At 34.2% G+C, this 17,668-nt stretch overlaps 1 protein-coding gene across 2 annotated transcripts in view; it reads right to left on the reverse strand.

The window, feature by feature from the left end:
- LOC139776354 (uncharacterized) overlaps positions 1 to 17,668 on the reverse strand; it is a 65,384-nt gene that overhangs the window by 12,095 nt on the left and 35,621 nt on the right. For both annotated transcript variants that reach the window (XM_071712926.1, XM_071712927.1), the window contains exon 2: positions 11,111 to 11,313. In XM_071712926.1, the coding sequence (XP_071569027.1) occupies positions 11,111 to 11,313 (203 nt within the window). The remainder of the gene's footprint in view (positions 1 to 11,110; positions 11,314 to 17,668) is intronic.

The following is a 17,668-nucleotide window of genomic DNA, read 5'->3' on the forward strand; positions in this document are numbered from 1 at the left end:
ATTCTAATTTATTTTAATACATATTTTATATACATGCGTGTATTTTAATTTTCCAAATTTCTCTCGCAATATACGGCACATGAAATTATAAACAGAACTCTATCTCAAATTCCGCCACAAAATTTTATACATATACTAAAATTTAAGCAACGTTAACGAAAGATTTTGTGCGAAATATGTATCGCGGCAAAATGATAGAATTGTAATTTCCATTCCTCGATTCCCGAATATGCATGTATATAAAATATATATTAAAATATACACATATATTGGAAATACGTATGTAAAATTATAGATAAAACTCTTTTATATATTTGTACAATTATTATATTTCTTAAATATAGATAAATCGCGCAAAAGTATCTGCTCCGATTAAGGACGTTCTCCGGTCTTTATACTAGAGAAAATCGATTTTCTTAGGATTTTCTTGAAACTGTGAATATACGTTAATTTAGGTGTGCTTTATGCGTGGTATAAATTTCAGTACCTCTTCCGGTATAAAAAATAAAGATACTGAGCCTCAAAGTTTCAAAAAAAAAAATTTAATTTTAATTTTTTTTAGTTTTGGCATTTTTTCCTTATAGAACTCGACGAGAGGAGCAACTTTGGTCCTCTTGGCCAACCTCGTATCTCTTACCGTTTGGCCTGGAAAACCTTTTCATTAGTAAAAGTTGAAACTTTGAGGCTCAGTATCTTTATTTTTCAAATATCTTTCAAGATTAAGTGTTACATAAATTGGTGCAAGAGTGCAATATATACGCTTAGAGATGCTTTTAGCCTGCATATATCACGATTGAAGATAAAAAGTACCTTGCATTATTTTAATCATTTATTGTTATGTATATACAATTTATTTAATATGTTTTTTACGTAATCTGTTTAACAAAATTGTGTGTGTTCACGATCATTATTTAAAATTATTTGTTCCTATAACGCACCAATTTTAGCCTAAACTTTCACAGTCTATTTCATATGTATTGATAACTGATTTTTATACTAGTTAAAGCGATATGACGTGAGATCTAATGAATGATGTTTCGCGAAACAGAAAATTTTTTGTAATAATTATTTTAAACTTGATTACTTCATTTCGCGTTAATATAAATACTTGATTTTTAGTAGTATAATTATCGTAATAAGATGTAGCTATCAAAATTCAAATTGTTTGCTCGAGTGCATAAAGTATTCACATTAGCTCAATATTGTGCAGAAACTTGATTATCTCTTTCGGATCTCACGTCATTAATTCTTTATTTCTCACCCTTTTGAGGTGAGACTCGATATGCGAAACGATATCGAAAAGAATGGACCTTAGATTTTTTCAGTTTGCGTTAGTCAATATTTGTTATTCACTTACATTTTACATTTTTATTTAAGTCCTGCATGCTTATATCAGATTTAAATTAAAGTTTCTATTATTCGTAAAATGTAGTCGAATTTATTCGGATTATATACGCGATTGATTAAAAGGTTTTTTCCAAATTAACAGCTCCTAACTAATTAAAATCTTTTTTGTTCTTAATCGAGCTAGAAAATGATCACTTGCGTAAATTATAGTATATACGATAATAAGTAGATTTTGAACGCTAGTAATCTTATAATTACTTAATTTAATTTTGTTACAAATGGCCCTTCGCGACGCGGTCATGTTTCGCGCATCATGGGAAAAAGGGTAAAGTCATTACGCTCATCTGCCGTCTATGATCAGGCGGCAACAGAAGGCGTATTCCTTCTTATTGTCTCTGGCTTTGCCAGAATGGATTTGGCCATGAAATGGTATGGTCAAACTGGTCAAAGGAGAGAAGATCTACACAAGGTAGGTTGGTGTTGAACACCACCAATTTAGTGTATAATGTGCATACAGGTAGGGTAATATTTTTTGCACATGTGTACGCGTAATCGAAGACGGGAAAGTGCCGTCTCCAGCTTAATTGCAAACTTAAAATCTTTTAAACTCCCTTTTAAAATCTTTACTTCCTTAATTTCGGGTAATCGCGGTCGCGACTAATTAATATTGATAAAATAAACTAATAATAATAAAACTAAATAAACTAACAAATTCGGGTAGGCAGGAATAACGCGTTAGGTAAATAGAAATATGGTAGGAATATGAAATATTAGGTAGGCATATAAACATATAGAAATATAGATAGGCGGGGAATATATACACACAGTAAAAAATAAAATGTTAATTGTAACATTTTTCAAATGTCCCAGAAAGTCCACTCTAAATTTTATGTTAAAATAACTCATTCATCGTGTGTTACTTGTTGACAAATTAGAAATGTTAATTTATTGACACTATATTTTACATTTATATGTGTTCTTTTAACTTTAAGTATAATGTAAAAATAACTTGTACAAAATGTCGATATAACATTTTGCTCCGTCTGATTTAATGTAACTCTTACGAAATGTATATTATACATTTTATTTTGAGTTATATTAACACATATTTTAGTAAATTTGATTATTTTATATGTCAAAGTTTACGATTATTTGAAGATTTACTTTAACTTTTGTTTATGTTAAAATAACTTTAAGACGTGTTGATTTTTTGAAATAATTATGTTAAAAGAACTCAAAATAATATTCAATTTCTAAATGACATACATAAAGTGTAAGATATCACGTTGACATAAATATAACACATGAAAATGTTACGAAAATAATAACATAGCTGTTGTATGTTAATTTTACATTAAAATAATAGTCAAATCTTGGTAACACAAGAAAATTTTAACATTTGGACGCACGATTTTTTACTGTGCATGCATAGAGATATTACTTCGGGTAGGTAGGAACACGAAGGGATTGTAACTCGTACTGTTAATTATATAGGATAATGTAATAAGTTAAATTTTAGTAAATTTCAAATATGTTATAGCTATAAAAGAAAGTCGCAATCAACGTGCACTAATAACATGTATATTTCACGAAATTTACTCATTTTGAAGTGCTTAGCTATCGCTTAATCGACGTTGAAATTTGATCGTTATATTTTCGAATATTTAAGTACGTCTTATGCCCGTTTTCACCAACGTCGTTTAACTTTAACCTTAGTTCAATTCACTCTTTGTCTCTTTCTAACAGTCTCCCTTAGAAACAGACGAAGAGTGAGTTAAACTAAGGTTAAAATTGAACGACGTTGGTAAAAACGGGCATTAATTAGTCGTTAACTCGCGGTAACAGTGTAAAATTACCGCCGAGCGAGCCCCATATTTTTCGATCATTTATGGAACGCCACAGGCACGGGACGGATCGAATCGGAATCGAGCGGCGGTCAATTAGTCGCGGATTTAATTAGTAATTGATATTTCGTGGTCATCCGGATATTTCGATATTTGTTAATAGCTCGAATTCTCTCTCGGAGCATGCGCATCGGCGATTCGTCGAAACGCGTATTTCGCAAGATATCTCCGATCAAAAGATGTAGCAAATCGACCGCTATATTCGCGGACGTTGCTTTCTGCAAACGTTTTTATCTTCGGTCTTATTGTTAGGGCCGGTCTACAATCAGTCGTATGTCGGAGTCGGATGTCGGAACGTAGCCGATGGTCCAATGAGGAAAATTCGTTTCCGAAAAAGAAATTCTCTCATTGGACCATCGGCTACGTTGCGACATCCGACTCCGATATACGACTGATTGTAGACCGGGCCTTTTATAGGGCCAAAGCACATATGACAGTCGTAGTCGTGGACGTAAGTAACGCACAAGCTATGACGTATCCTGATTTGTCAGGTCGAGGACTACGTCGTATATCGCTACGCCATGTTATGTGCTTCGGCCCTAAACTACCGTACGTTGATTTGCTCGCGTTGTAACGCAAGCCCGAATCGTAAACACTTATTGCCCGTATTATAATATTTATCATTGAAAATCATTGAAAGTGTCGAAGGCGCGATTAGGGGTGCGTTCCACTTAACGCTCACAACGCTCGCGAGCATCATTCGTCCTTGTTTAACATTTGACAAACAACAAGGATGAAATGATTCCACGAGCGTTGCGAGCGTTAAGTGGAACGCACCCTAGGAGTCGCGGCGAGTGATGCGTGAAGTTGGCTGCGGGACTTTCGTATTCCCTTCGCCGTTTGAGATTCGTCCGTTCGCGTCTCGCGAGTATCTATAGTGATTCGTAGCTTATTCTACTCTCGCGATTATTCTTTTTTGAGTGACACGTGTTATTCTTCTGTCGCGATGTATAATGATGTGCGTTGCGATAGAATAAGTGCTGCGCGCTCGTAGTCAACGATCTCCTCTTTCGCGAGTGAATGCGATGGACAAGTGCGACGACGAACTCTGAGAGGAATGGAGAGGAAGAAGAGGCCCGGGAGGAGGCATCGGGCGACAGCGGAACAACCATGAGGTGAGTAATTTCTTATTTACGAAACTGATTCTATTCCCGTTTATTTGCATATTGTTTATTAGTACGATTTAAGCACTAATGAATTTTGAATTCAATAATAGGGGACAGAGGGCAAAGTTATTTGGTTTGATATTTTTGTTAGGTTAGGTTAGTATCATGCAGGTTTGATAGGCTGCATTCGGGGGGTGCGCTATTAGCGCTATTAGCGCTATTGCATCATTAATCCTTAACCTCCTTTCCCCTAGGATCCGCCAGTGGATTTAAGTAATAATTGAAGAAAAAATCTTTTATACATATATACAAAACTTTAGACAGTTCAGACACTTTAGACTTTCTCTGGATAAATTATGTAATTATTTTATTAAACATCAAAAGAATGCTGCTATTATTTTTTTGAAATATTGACTGTTTATTGTCGAATAATTCTACTTAATAATAAAGAGAGATGAATAAAAATTTTCAGACGCGCTGTAATTATTTTTTGAAATATTGATTGTTATTTCGGACGTTGTTATAATTTCGGTTTTACGTTTGTATTTTACAGGTTGGCGTAATATCACAACTCCGCTGTTGCGCATCGTGCTGGTGAGTGCTAAATTATATTCTTATATTAATTATTGGCCATTCGATCGTTTATAACTTACAAATTATCGTGATCTCGATATTTTCGTCCTTAATTAATATCTTGAGAATACATTATTAAAGTATTGCATGTTCCGCTATTTACGAAGCCCTCTGTGCAACGCAATATTACGACTATTAAAAATAAAAGAAACGACCTATTTTCATTAATAACGGTTATAAAAAGATATTTTTATTCAGGTTTGTAAAAAGAGATGAGTAATTGCATTTATTTCAACAATTGTCCGGAATTATTAAAAAATATATATAACAGGACATTTTTGAAGATAATAAATTCTAAAATCTATACATAAAAATATAGGGCAGGACAATTTATATACAAAATTATTATGAAAAGTAAAACCAAGTAAAATTATTCGACGATAAAACAATTTGCTCTGCCCGTTGCAGATAAGATTTTTATCTTCCCCGGAGTTTGTTATTTAACTTACCGCAGCGGTCGTTAAAGACATATCGTGCGGTCGGTTTATTTCGTACGGATTACCTCGACAAGATTCTATTAAACTTTCTTCCATTGGGGAAAAAGTTTTGCATTACTCTTTAGATAAATGTTCCGTCGCCATTATATTTATTCGCGAATCGCTCGGATATACGCGGATAGTTATCACTTAATGGAATAATGGATCTTTATGCGTCCATCGCGTTTATCACGAAAATTAGAATAGCGGCCCGGCGTATCCGGATCGGAGATCAACTGACACGCTCATGCATGTTAAAGGCAACAACACACCAGCGGTGGTGTATATCGTTTTACTCTACACGCCTGGGCTATATAATATAGCGATTCAACAATGCCCGGCGTAACATGCCCACGCATAAATTCATCGAACTCGGCCTGGCAATATTAATATTGTTACCCGTTTGCGAAATACAGAGCGGTAACGGCTGATATTCTCCTCGCCTATACCTCTCTCTATACACATGTATATCGTTCCTCTCGTCGCTTCGGCAACCTCATCGCCAACCGTGGTCGCAGCGGCACAATTCTCGCTCTATATTTCTCTGTTCCCTCCCCCGGCCAGAAGTGCGTCGCGATTTATTGGCCGGAGTGCGCTGTCCGTATTTTCCGCCGGTAAAATCTAATTGGAAAACCATTGCGTGCACGGGAGCGTCCCCGTTGGCTGTACTCGCGCCGCAGCGCGAAAATCGCTTGTGGCCGCATATAAAGGATTTAGCTATTCTTTCACTCTCTATTTCAATTCAGTCCTTAAAACATTGATTTTGCGACGGTTTACGTTTATCCGCGACATACAGCTATACGCGCGCCTTGCCCAACTCAATTATATATCACGTAATATTGGCGTACATTTTATTTGGAGAGCATAATTATTTTTCCTTCCATCGAGAAACAACGTAACCAAACTAATTAAGCAGATATTTTATGATAAAAAGTCTGGGAAAATTCATTATTCATGCTTTCGTAAAATTGAACAATAAATGAGAACACTGTGTGTTTTTTCGTTTTCGTCCAATATTTCGTGGAAATAGAGAAAAAGTATTACACAATTTAAAGCTGGAATACTTTGAGAGACAGCATAAATGCTTAACTTGTGCTTTAATTCGGATTGAATAAAGCTGTTAGCTGTGTGCTTTAGTTCAGCTTGGATAAAGCTTTTAACAGCTTTTTTTAACTCTGTTCCGAAAACGTTGATTTTGCAGCGGCTATTCTTTCTTCTCTCTCTCTCACGACACGTACACGCGTAATAGTGTACGTGCGTAGTTCGAAATATCGCGGAGCTTGGATTGGAGCTCCTCTCTGTGTTCTCATTTCTTTTTCTGTCGATGCGGCGATGGCACGTAATCGACCGCGCGCGTATGCAAGCTGCCTCCTCTCTCCATATGTCGTAATAAATTCAAAAAGTTGTCTTTGAAACATTCTATATTAACAAGTATATGGAAACGTGAAAAAATTTCTTCTCGCAAAAGAGGATCTCGTTAGGGGAAAATTCCAATGGTGAACTCACGCGAAATTCTCGTTGAAAAAAAAGGAACTATTGGATTCCATTTAAAATGTCAAAGAGAGACGTTCATGTATAGCTTTTTATACGAACGTGCAGTAAAAGTAGATTACCAAACTTTGCTGTAGCAAACGATGTTGGTTAGCGGAAAATAATATCTTTTACATTAATAAACGAGGTAAAGAGAGCCTTTGGGGAAACCAGAGCACGTAATCGAGCCGTATTTTCAAAATAATATATTGAAATTCATCATATTTGATTTATCGTACCGGCTTTTACATGCATCCGTGCATCGATATTGTCACGCCCAGAACGCGATGATAATGGTTGATTGACGTTTTATGCCCGCTGGGTAAAATATGAATTATTGTCTTTGCTCGTACACAATAATTTTCATTTCTCATCAAGTTGTTGGAAAAACGAACGAGTTTAATAGCGCGAAAGACTTTAACAATTCGATAGATAAAGAAAGGAATCTTGGGTACGTAACGGCAGATCACGGTAGTCGCGGTAAAGTTGTCAGAAAGGCGCCATCATAAATGGGAAAATTCTTTATCTCGTAATATGATCACTATCTGTTAAATACTAGATATCATGCATATGCATGGTTCTATTATTTATATGTTGCAGTATCTTTCCTTTCGTGTGGATATACGTATTCTATTGCATATTTATTAAGTGTAAAATAGATGATTGTCATAATTTCTGTTGCCGAATGAATAATGGCATTACCTGGATTGTATTTGACTACGCTACGTGATAATTTAGTTGTACTTCACGATATATTTCTTTGATGCAACGCTATGTTATACGTTTCTTCTTGCTTATTTTGTGAAATTAATTTCTGCAACGGAATGTAACGTTGTACGTCGCAGCAAAGTATCACATTTAAATGTTTCCACGTTTAATATATAGTTTCCCCGAACGTGAATGTGAACTTCGGAAGTATACTTGCTCGTAACATCTAAGTAAATGTATTTTATATTTGCATGTCGCGATAGAAAAGGTAGAGAAGGGATATGCCGTAAGTTTTCTTCTGGAATAAATCGCCGCGCTAACGGATTTCAAATATTGAATGACATTAAAGCATGTTATGGGAAGACGAATGGTACCGCCGTTCGTCAATATCCTATCAGAGAAATATTATTTACGCTTACTTTATTACATGAAAATATCAGGTTGTGTATTTTGAAAGAGTTTGTATGAACAATTTAATTTTTATAGAATTAATTATAAATAAAATAAAAATTTTTGTTAAAAAAAAATTGCGCATATGCGATCAAACGAAAGACAATGAGAAATAAAATCTTAATGAAATTTCAACGACGCTCATTTTAATTGGCGGGTTTGTATATTTTTATTTAAGTTTCTGCCGTGCGACAGCTATTTCTTCTTCATGCATGCCAGATATGCGCTGCAAATATTCGTTTGCATATACAGTATGCAATCTGCCTTGCGTTTTGCGTATGTTATGACGTGAATACTATTTCATTTCATAGATATTGACTGCGAGGAGATTGTCGTTTTACCGTAAAGCATGCTAAAATAACATTTTTAAGTTAGAAACATGACGATAATAGAAATAGTATTAAATGTTACGTAACTTATGTTTGTCGTATAGAGTATCCGTAATATGGGATTACTAGAAAACGTAAATTTTTCTAATCTATACTCGATTTTTTCAGAATTAAAATATAAAGATATTAATAATTTTGTTTTATATTATAAACAATAAAAAAATACATAAATACATATATAAAAAGCTTTTTTATAAGTATTTCTTATTCTCTTAGTTTAAAATAATATAGCAATAAGTATAATTAAAGCGCAGCTAAGTAACTAATTAGGCGGCAGTGTGGTCTAGTGGTAGAGCGCCAGACTCGTAATCTGAGGAATCAGGTTCGAGTCCACTAGAGCCATGTAAACATGGAATGTTTTTCCGAAAGCTGCGCCCTCCGTGCAAGATAGGCTGTTGTGCGGAGCAAACTGGGCTCCGTCTTTCGGAAAGAGACGTTAAGCCGTTGGTCCAAAGGGTTAAGTGAGAGGATGAGAAGGGTAGTATTGGATGAGAATTGAATAAAGGGTTGGGAACGTCCCTACAAAACGCCTTGCAACCCTGAGGGGAGTCAATAAACGTATTTATCTTTTTTTAAGTAACTAATTAATACAAATAAATAAATAATGAAATAGTAATATAATTTACGCAAAAATATTTACAATGAAAAGAAATCTTTACGATTTTAAAATCAATTTAAACTTAAAAATACTTTAAATCGATGAATTTTATCTCCATCTTTGCAAACCCTGATATTTGTACGTTAAGTGCGGACATAAAATTTGATTCGTCGAAAAATAGGAGACAACTTTTAATAAAAACATCGCAACTACATGAAATATCGCAACTATAAAAAAGCTTGTAGAATAAATAGTCATGAGGTAATCTTTTTTTTCGCCAGTAATAATTAATAAAGAAGATGGTTTAATTCGATCCAACTGGCCATTTATTAATATAATATTCAAATATACAACGTTTCGACCATGGTGTCCATGGTTTGGTCCTTATCAAGTGTAAACTAAATTATAGCTTTACAATGAGGCTGTTTTATGTAACATTTCAATATAAAAGCTGATTCAAAATACTGAATGAATGAAATGGAATGAACTAAAAATAATGAAAATAAAAGAATTTTCATGTTGCGTGTGTCCTCAAAGGTTGATTGAGCACTCTACATACTATTCTGAAAAAATTTGACGTGATTGTATGTGGAAAGGATAAGTTGACTATAATACCAAAGAAACTGAAGTGGTCTACAAAATTTATTGCAATGATTGCAACGTATCGTATATAGAACAAACCAAAAGACATGTAGAAACTCGCGTTAAAGAGCACCGAAATGACATAAAGAAGCATGATAGTAACCATTCGGTCGTTAGCAAACACCGGTTAGTTAACTAACATATGGGTATGAGATTAATTGGTCCACACCAGAAATTTTACACAAAAGAGAAGAGGGAAATAGCCGAAATGTATTATTATGTTTTTATCAAAAAGCATAATAATACCATTAACTTAAAAAAAGATACCGAAAACGTGAATCTTTTATACGATAGAGTTATGCAATCCACTTAGTCTTTGTTCTCTTGCTATTGTGTTTACACCCAAATGACTTACACCACATGATTGGCAATTGGTGCCAGTTTACTATTGGCTGTCGGTGGGATTGACCGTTTCCCTCAGTGCTCTATATACAATAGGACCAATCACGAAGTCACACTAGGTTCTTTGAGACAACGTCACCATTACAAAAGCAGTTTGCCATTGGCTGTCAATTAAGATTAACCGTTTCTCTCTGTGCTCCATGTATATCGGGACGATATGCGAACCATAGCGATCTTTGAGACAATGGTATTGTTGCAAGAAGCTTTTTAACCTTGAGAACACACGCAACATAAAAATCCGTATTTTAAATTATTTTTATTATATTATCAGCTTTTATATATAATTAAGATGTTTCGTAAAACATCTTCATTGTAAATCTATAACTTATTGTTAGTTTATTACGCTTGACAAGAGCCACAAACCATGGTCGAAACGTTATTAATAAATGGCTAGTTTGGTCGAATTAAACCATCGATCCTTTGTTAAAATATTCGATTGCACGTATAAATTAGTGAAATTAGGCGAATAGTTCTAATAGAATTTCAATTAAAGATATATAGTTGAGAGATAATCAAATCTTATTTTTTTTTTAACTTTATGGTATCATAAATTATCGTAGAAAAGATAGAATATATTGGTTCTATATAAATAGATATTTCTATTTAGATGTTTCAAACTTATTTTATTCGTACAGCAATTATATTATTGGTATAGTAAATATAGTGCTATATAATAGAAACTAAAATAATTTAATACAGCTAAAGTAATTTAATATAATAGAAACTTTTTAACACAATTAAAAGTAAATAAATTAATGCTTGTGTGGGTCGGTATATCATTGAATAAATATAAACTCATTATTTTAAATCGATCGATTGACGAGCTTTTACCTACTTCTTTAGATGAAATAGTACATTAGAAAATTACACGTTGCAGATCTGTCCAGATCTGTCTCTCGAGATTTTCATTTAATGTGTTACGTACCACGACTCTTGCTCCAAGTTCTCCAAACACTCCAATCGGCGGCAATTCCTTGGGGACATATCGAAAAAATTCCGAGCCCTTGTACCATTTGACAGTGTAAAGAGTATCCGATTGTAAATCGTATCTGCAGGACATGTTGACCGTTGTACCAACTGCCACTGCCAGTGGAATGTCGATTGACACATTGCTTAGTCCGCGAACGCCTAGAAAGAAAAGGAAACAGGTCACTATCGATTGCATTTAAATATTAAAAATTGAATGGATAAATTGTAGTAAATTATTTCAATAACTATTTCTATATCTTTTTTATTATAACCTTCTTTATTACTTTAAATTTTATTATTGTTGAGTATTTAATACCATTAATCGACTTTAAACATAATAACTCTGATACAATCATTTAAATGTTGTGTTAGAAACGATAAAATACCTACATATAAATTCGACTTTTCTTATTGTATAAATTTTAAGCTTAATAAGTTTCATAAAAGCTTTATAAAAGCATATAAAATACATGCTTTGAATCTATACATATATACACACCAACATGAACAGAATAGAGATTTTTTTTACTAACGGATGCTTTGATAAACTTGCATCCATCGACTGCATCAATTTTTAATATTAAATATCTTTTTAATTATATTTTACATTAAATACTTTTTAAAAAGTTTTAATTTATATAAATAACAGGATATGATTTTTATTATCCATTTATAAATTTTATTTGCAAAAAATTGTTTAAATAAATGATTAATTAACTAGCTCTGATATTAAAATTAACGAGTAACAAGGAATAGAGAGCTTTAGAATCAAACGCGGTTAGTTGTTAACGTTATGTGATATTTATAATAATTAATAATTTAATACAAATTATAAATCGTACGTTTTGGTTCTATCTTTATCAAAGCATCTGTTAAAATATCTATCTTGTTCACATTAGTGTTCCGTATATAGATTGAAAGCCTGTATTTTATATGCTTTCATAAAATGAAGCTTTTACTATAAAAATTTTAGTCAGTTATTCTCCAAATTCACATTGGCAGTAGGGTTTGTTTTTATTTCTGTTTTCTTATTGTTATTAATTTAAATTCTCTCTCCTTTTCCTTTTGCCTCATCTACAATGCTTTTTACCATACGTACAATAAGAGTTAAATTATGGTTTGTCTTTTGACCTCTGTCAACGATTAAAAACTCCACGAACCAGATGTTATTTTAAATAAGATCCGTTTTTTAATTGTATCATTGTCTCGATTATATCAACCACCGCAGCTTAAAAATCATCTCACAATCAGTTTCCGATGTCTTTCCCAAAGCTTCAGTTTGTCAATCTCACGTTTTCTGGACTTGAATGGATTTCACTTTTTTTTGTCGGTTAATCCTAATTTTCATTTCTAGTCCGAATATTTTGGAGATTATGAATATTAACAGATTTTGTCTGGTATTTCCTATTGAAAAATACATTATCTTTGTATATAGGGGAGACCGGGGCTAAGCCTTCAATTTTTTAAATAAGTAGAGCCAAAACGTATGATTTTTATATTAAATTATTTACATTAAATTATTAATTAAATGTTACATAACGTTAACATACAACTAACCGCGTTTGACTCTCAAAGCCCACTTTTCCTCGTTACTGGTTAGTTTTTAAAAATTGTTTATTTTCGGTTGCATAAAATTTGGAAGTTACTGATGCTTCTGTATATACTCATTAACGAAAAACATTGATCAAAAAATTTGTTATTAAAAGATTGCCTTATGCAAGTTTATATTTATATGTAAACGACGATATCCCGCTATATTTCGACGGTATGATTTTTTTATTACTTAATCAGAAAATTATTTTTTTGCATTTAAACTAATTGTAAGTGCATAGAAATTTTAATCTTCTTGATCTGCGATCTTTAATATTTAATTTAAAGAACTTAAGGATGTTGAAGCGTTACGACTAAAAAACTTTTTGAATCCAAGTAGATTCTGTAGACTTCATCATAAAAAATTCTGTCAAAGTTTGAGGTTGTTTAGGAAGCTTGCTGTTGAAAAAATTAAATAGTAAAATTACACTCAAACTTTGACAGACTTTTTTTATGATAAAATCTACAGAATCTATTTGGATTTAAAGAGTTTTTATCATTTTAGTCGTAACGTTTCAATATCCTTAAAAATAATATGATAATTTGTTATTAAAGCTTTTTGTAAATGGATAAATGCGTTTTTTGGAAATTTATTACAGACATTTTTTGAATAAGAGGAACATACTGCTATTTGATCAATTACTTATTATTAAGAGATATTACAAAAGATTTTATTCTGTATATATATATATCTACATAAATATATTGAAAAGTTGCGTCTTGCTTTAAAAACGGCGAATTAATTAAGATAATTACAGTTTCAAATATTTTTCTTTTATTAAATTAATTTTGTACATAACTCACACACACATACCTAACTAGGTCAAATCTTTTCGTTGAACAAAGAACTACTTTTTTCTCCTATCGGAAAAAGTATAAGTTGCGCAAGATATTTATCTCACTTATTTTAACAACTTAAATGAACAAGTGTTTAAACTTTTCCTGCTAAGCCTAGCAACGTTGTTCGCTCCTACGGATTACTATTCGCGAATCGCCGCGGCGAAACGAGAGGCATCTTGCCAAAAAACGCTGGAAGAAGCTCGCGAAAAGTAACATCACGGTCGTCGATTTTTAAGCATCTATATTGCGCACTTACTTAGATCGAGTTTGGAACTTATTACCATTCCAATACACTTTACGTGCCCTGCCTGTCTGCATGCATTATTCATCGCAGGTTTGGGAGGAGCATCATGCTATTTAAACAAATTGGTTATAATAAAGTTTTCATTAAAGCTCTCGATGCAGAATCTTTCTTAATACGAGGAGAACTCGCCCTAAAGATAAGGATCTGTGAACGCTAACGAGTGATTTAATAATATAGTTCAAGGAAACTATTTTATACTCGAGAATATAGTATCGTCCTCAATTTACTGGGTGGTCCGTTATATCTTAATTAATATGCATGTAGAATGTGTGCTGTAGGCGTTTAGCGGTATAAAGTATTAAACGTGATACGGAGGAATGTCAGCACCTATGACCGAAAAGCGTTACACAGAAGTGCTTACTAACGCGTGTTACAACGCCGCTGCAAATTTCCGGCTCTTATCAGGATCACGTTGCGAGAAATCTGCGCAGTCCGTCATTGTTTCGGCTTAAATGAAGAAAAATCCAACCTCGAGGAGATTGTATATTTCGCACGGTGTGTGGTACGCGCGAATTTGCCAGCGAGACCAGCGAGACGTGCCGTGGACTCGCAACAGCGGACTAACGCCGAAAGTTTGGTCGTTAATTAATCGTTTTTCGGTGTATCCTCTTCTAATTAATTATTTATGCCTCGATCCACCGCTGGTCATTGTGCTAATAAAGTAATTAAACGATAATTAATCTGCAAAATAATTAATTGAGAAATTAGCCGGCTATAGAAGAGAGGGGAATAGATCGTGAAAACGCGACTATTAAAGCACACGACTATTAAAATAATAAAAAGTATATGCATTTCAATAGAAACATCTGGATAACTTCCTCGACATCGAACATAACGGTTAGAATGCACGTACGCACATGCGCGAGAATAAGCTTCTATACGTCGTTCTTCCTCTCGCGTGCGGTCAGTTTTAATTATCGCATTATATAATAGGCGTCGTTAAGCGCGTTCTCGTTTCCTCTGATAGAATATCTCCGTCTCAGCAAAGCGAAAGTTTTTCACTCGCAGAGACGCGCGACTCTTTATCACTAATCACCGCACAGTTTTGAACTTGGTACGACGTATTAGAGGAACGTTGCGTAATTAGAGCCAGTAATTGGAACGTCTGCTCCTCAAAGTTTCAGCATTGCATTGGGCTACGTATAATCAGATGTTTGGCCTCAACGTGCAACGCGCGCGGGCGCTCTCGCAGATCGCTGCACCGAGATTTAAATACCAGTTCACTAATCACTTTGCTAATCCTTAATTACCGCCCCCCCTCACGAGAAACGCGATTGTTATTTCGCATCATGTTGTTCTGCCTTCCGTTTTTGGAAGGCGAAATCTTCCCGTAAATAACGGCAATTCCGAAACAATGGCATCGCATAAATTCGCTACGTATATATCAGACTCGTCTTAAATTATCGCGAGAATAATAAAGCCCGTGAGTTGCACGCGCTTAAGCAGATTCGAAATCGCCCTTTGTGGCCAGTTTTAATTCCCTCATGAATTTATAAATTCCTGCGTGGCGTGAACAGCGAAACATCGCAAGAACCGTACGCATCGAGTGTTGCGTCAATCGCACGCGAAGCAAGTTGCGCTTAATGTTTAATCAGCTAATAAGAGTGGTAATAACTAAGCGAACAGAACAGAATACATATTTGTTATACCTATTAAGATAATGCGAATAAATAGTAGTCTTGAAATCGATATATGAAATGTTTTAAAAAATTATTATTCGGAGACAGCTGATTTCGGTGTGACTCGGTGTCGGTAGTGTTGCTCCGTTTGTGATGCCTGGATAAATTAATACCAAAGTCAGTGTATATATTTGGTTTCGATTTCATTGCACACACAAAATCAAAGCGCTTATTCTATTTATAATAAAGCAAGTTAAAATAATTTATATCTTTGAAGAAATAATATGTGTACATCAGAATTACATATTATATAATAAAATGTTGCATCTTTTTATACATATCTGGACAGTCAAAATATATATGTGAATGTGATTAATAATATAGGGTAGTGAAACATGCATATGCACACACAGATAAATGTGATAAAAAGTTAGACGTTCCCTCAGCTCTTAAAAATCAAAACGTAATTACCGCGAGCCGCGCAAAACATGTTTATTTCAAAATACACGGTGCTGAGTTCACGAGATAATCCTAAACTCTTAATTGCGGCGTAATTACTTATGCGTTCGCCGATGTGCGAGCGTAGAGCTCTCGCGAAACCTTTTGCGCATTATGCATATCCACGGCTAGGATACCTTACGGCCATGAAGCCGGAAAAGCCAAAGGCGTAAAGGGTCCGCGTGCACTGAAATGAGATCCCTTTCTTCCTTCGAAACTCAACTAAATGAAAAACCCATCTCCGCGCGAAAGAACGCCGGCCATAGGGCTTTTATTGTTTCATGAAAGGCGACTGCAGACAGGGAAAAAGATATTGAAAATACGCATTGAAAAACCTCTTACTCCGGCGAGCACTCTTCGATCGGCTCCGCGTATCGGATGAATGAAAGTGGCACGGATTTTTCCACTTTTTAGAACTTATTTAACAAGCTGATATTCCTAGAATTTATACTGGTTTTGAGCCGAGACTCAAAAAACCGGCGAGAAATTTCTCTCATTACTCACGAAACCGTAGAATTCGCGATAAATCTAAAATCTTATTAATGAATCTATTAATATGTAATGCAGATACTTTACCTCATATCAAGATATATCAGTCTACAGGAAACTGTGTGGTAGGTAAAGGATATACGAAAGATTATGATTGCACCTCACGGCACTACATCCAAGTGCTCTTTTCTTGGACTTCTTAGAGCACACAAACTTGCCTTTAAGGCGATGTAAAGTTCCATTACATAAAACGTTCCTTACATTCGCCTTCAAAGCTGCATAAATCGTTAGCTCGTCACACAATTCTGTTGTACGTAATGTAATCCATTGCAATCCGTTTGCGATCGACAGGCGATACGGGCGTTCTTTTAATCTCGGAAATGGAAGCGTTAGGATTGATGTAAGTATCGGTTGTCGCGCGGCGCGTACACGATTTTAATTTCCAATGGAAATCGCGGATTTTGTTTGCTTAATATCGGAAGAGACGGTGAACAGAGCGAATCTTTGAACTTTTTAAACTAACAGCGATCGAGGAACGATCGGTCATGACCGGGAAACCAAGTGGCGCGAGAAGTGGTACGTGTGGACCTCCGAAATATCTTCCAACTTTTTATACGATCTTACGATACTCGTAAAAACTTTACAACTTATATAAGTGCACCGTCTTCAGACATTCATTCGCGCACGACGAGGGAACGCAGTACGGACGTTGTTTCGTATCTAAGAAACCTTCGATTATTTTGATTTCCTTGATTAACATATTGCCAAGAATGAATTATTCATAATTTGCAACTAAATCTTTTTATTATCTTACTTTATCATAACTTTGAAAAATTACTTGTGTGGAGTTTATGTTTTTCTATATAAATATATCGGTCGTCTTGGATATATTTTATGTAATAAGAATACGATCAATCACTTTCTCTCACTATTTTTAGATATAATAATATTAAAGATAAAAAATGAGACAAAACTTTATCCAAGTTTCCTTTTCGGAAAAATCGAAAAATTTATAGTTAAGGAAAATTATGCATTGTGATACACTGAGTTAATTCTTATTTATTTTTGTAAAAAATTATTTTATTTTTCTTGTTACTCTTGAAAATGGCTCCAATTAATTTAAGATGTAATCTCAGTAATGCTTGAGCTAAATTGCATAATACGTGCCATTGGT

This window comes from Temnothorax nylanderi, unplaced genomic scaffold (genome assembly GCF_030848795.1).
Source record: "Temnothorax nylanderi isolate EJ_2023f unplaced genomic scaffold, tnyl_v1.0 TNYL_tig0117_pilon, whole genome shotgun sequence".
Lineage (NCBI taxonomy): Eukaryota > Metazoa > Arthropoda > Insecta > Hymenoptera > Formicidae > Temnothorax > Temnothorax nylanderi.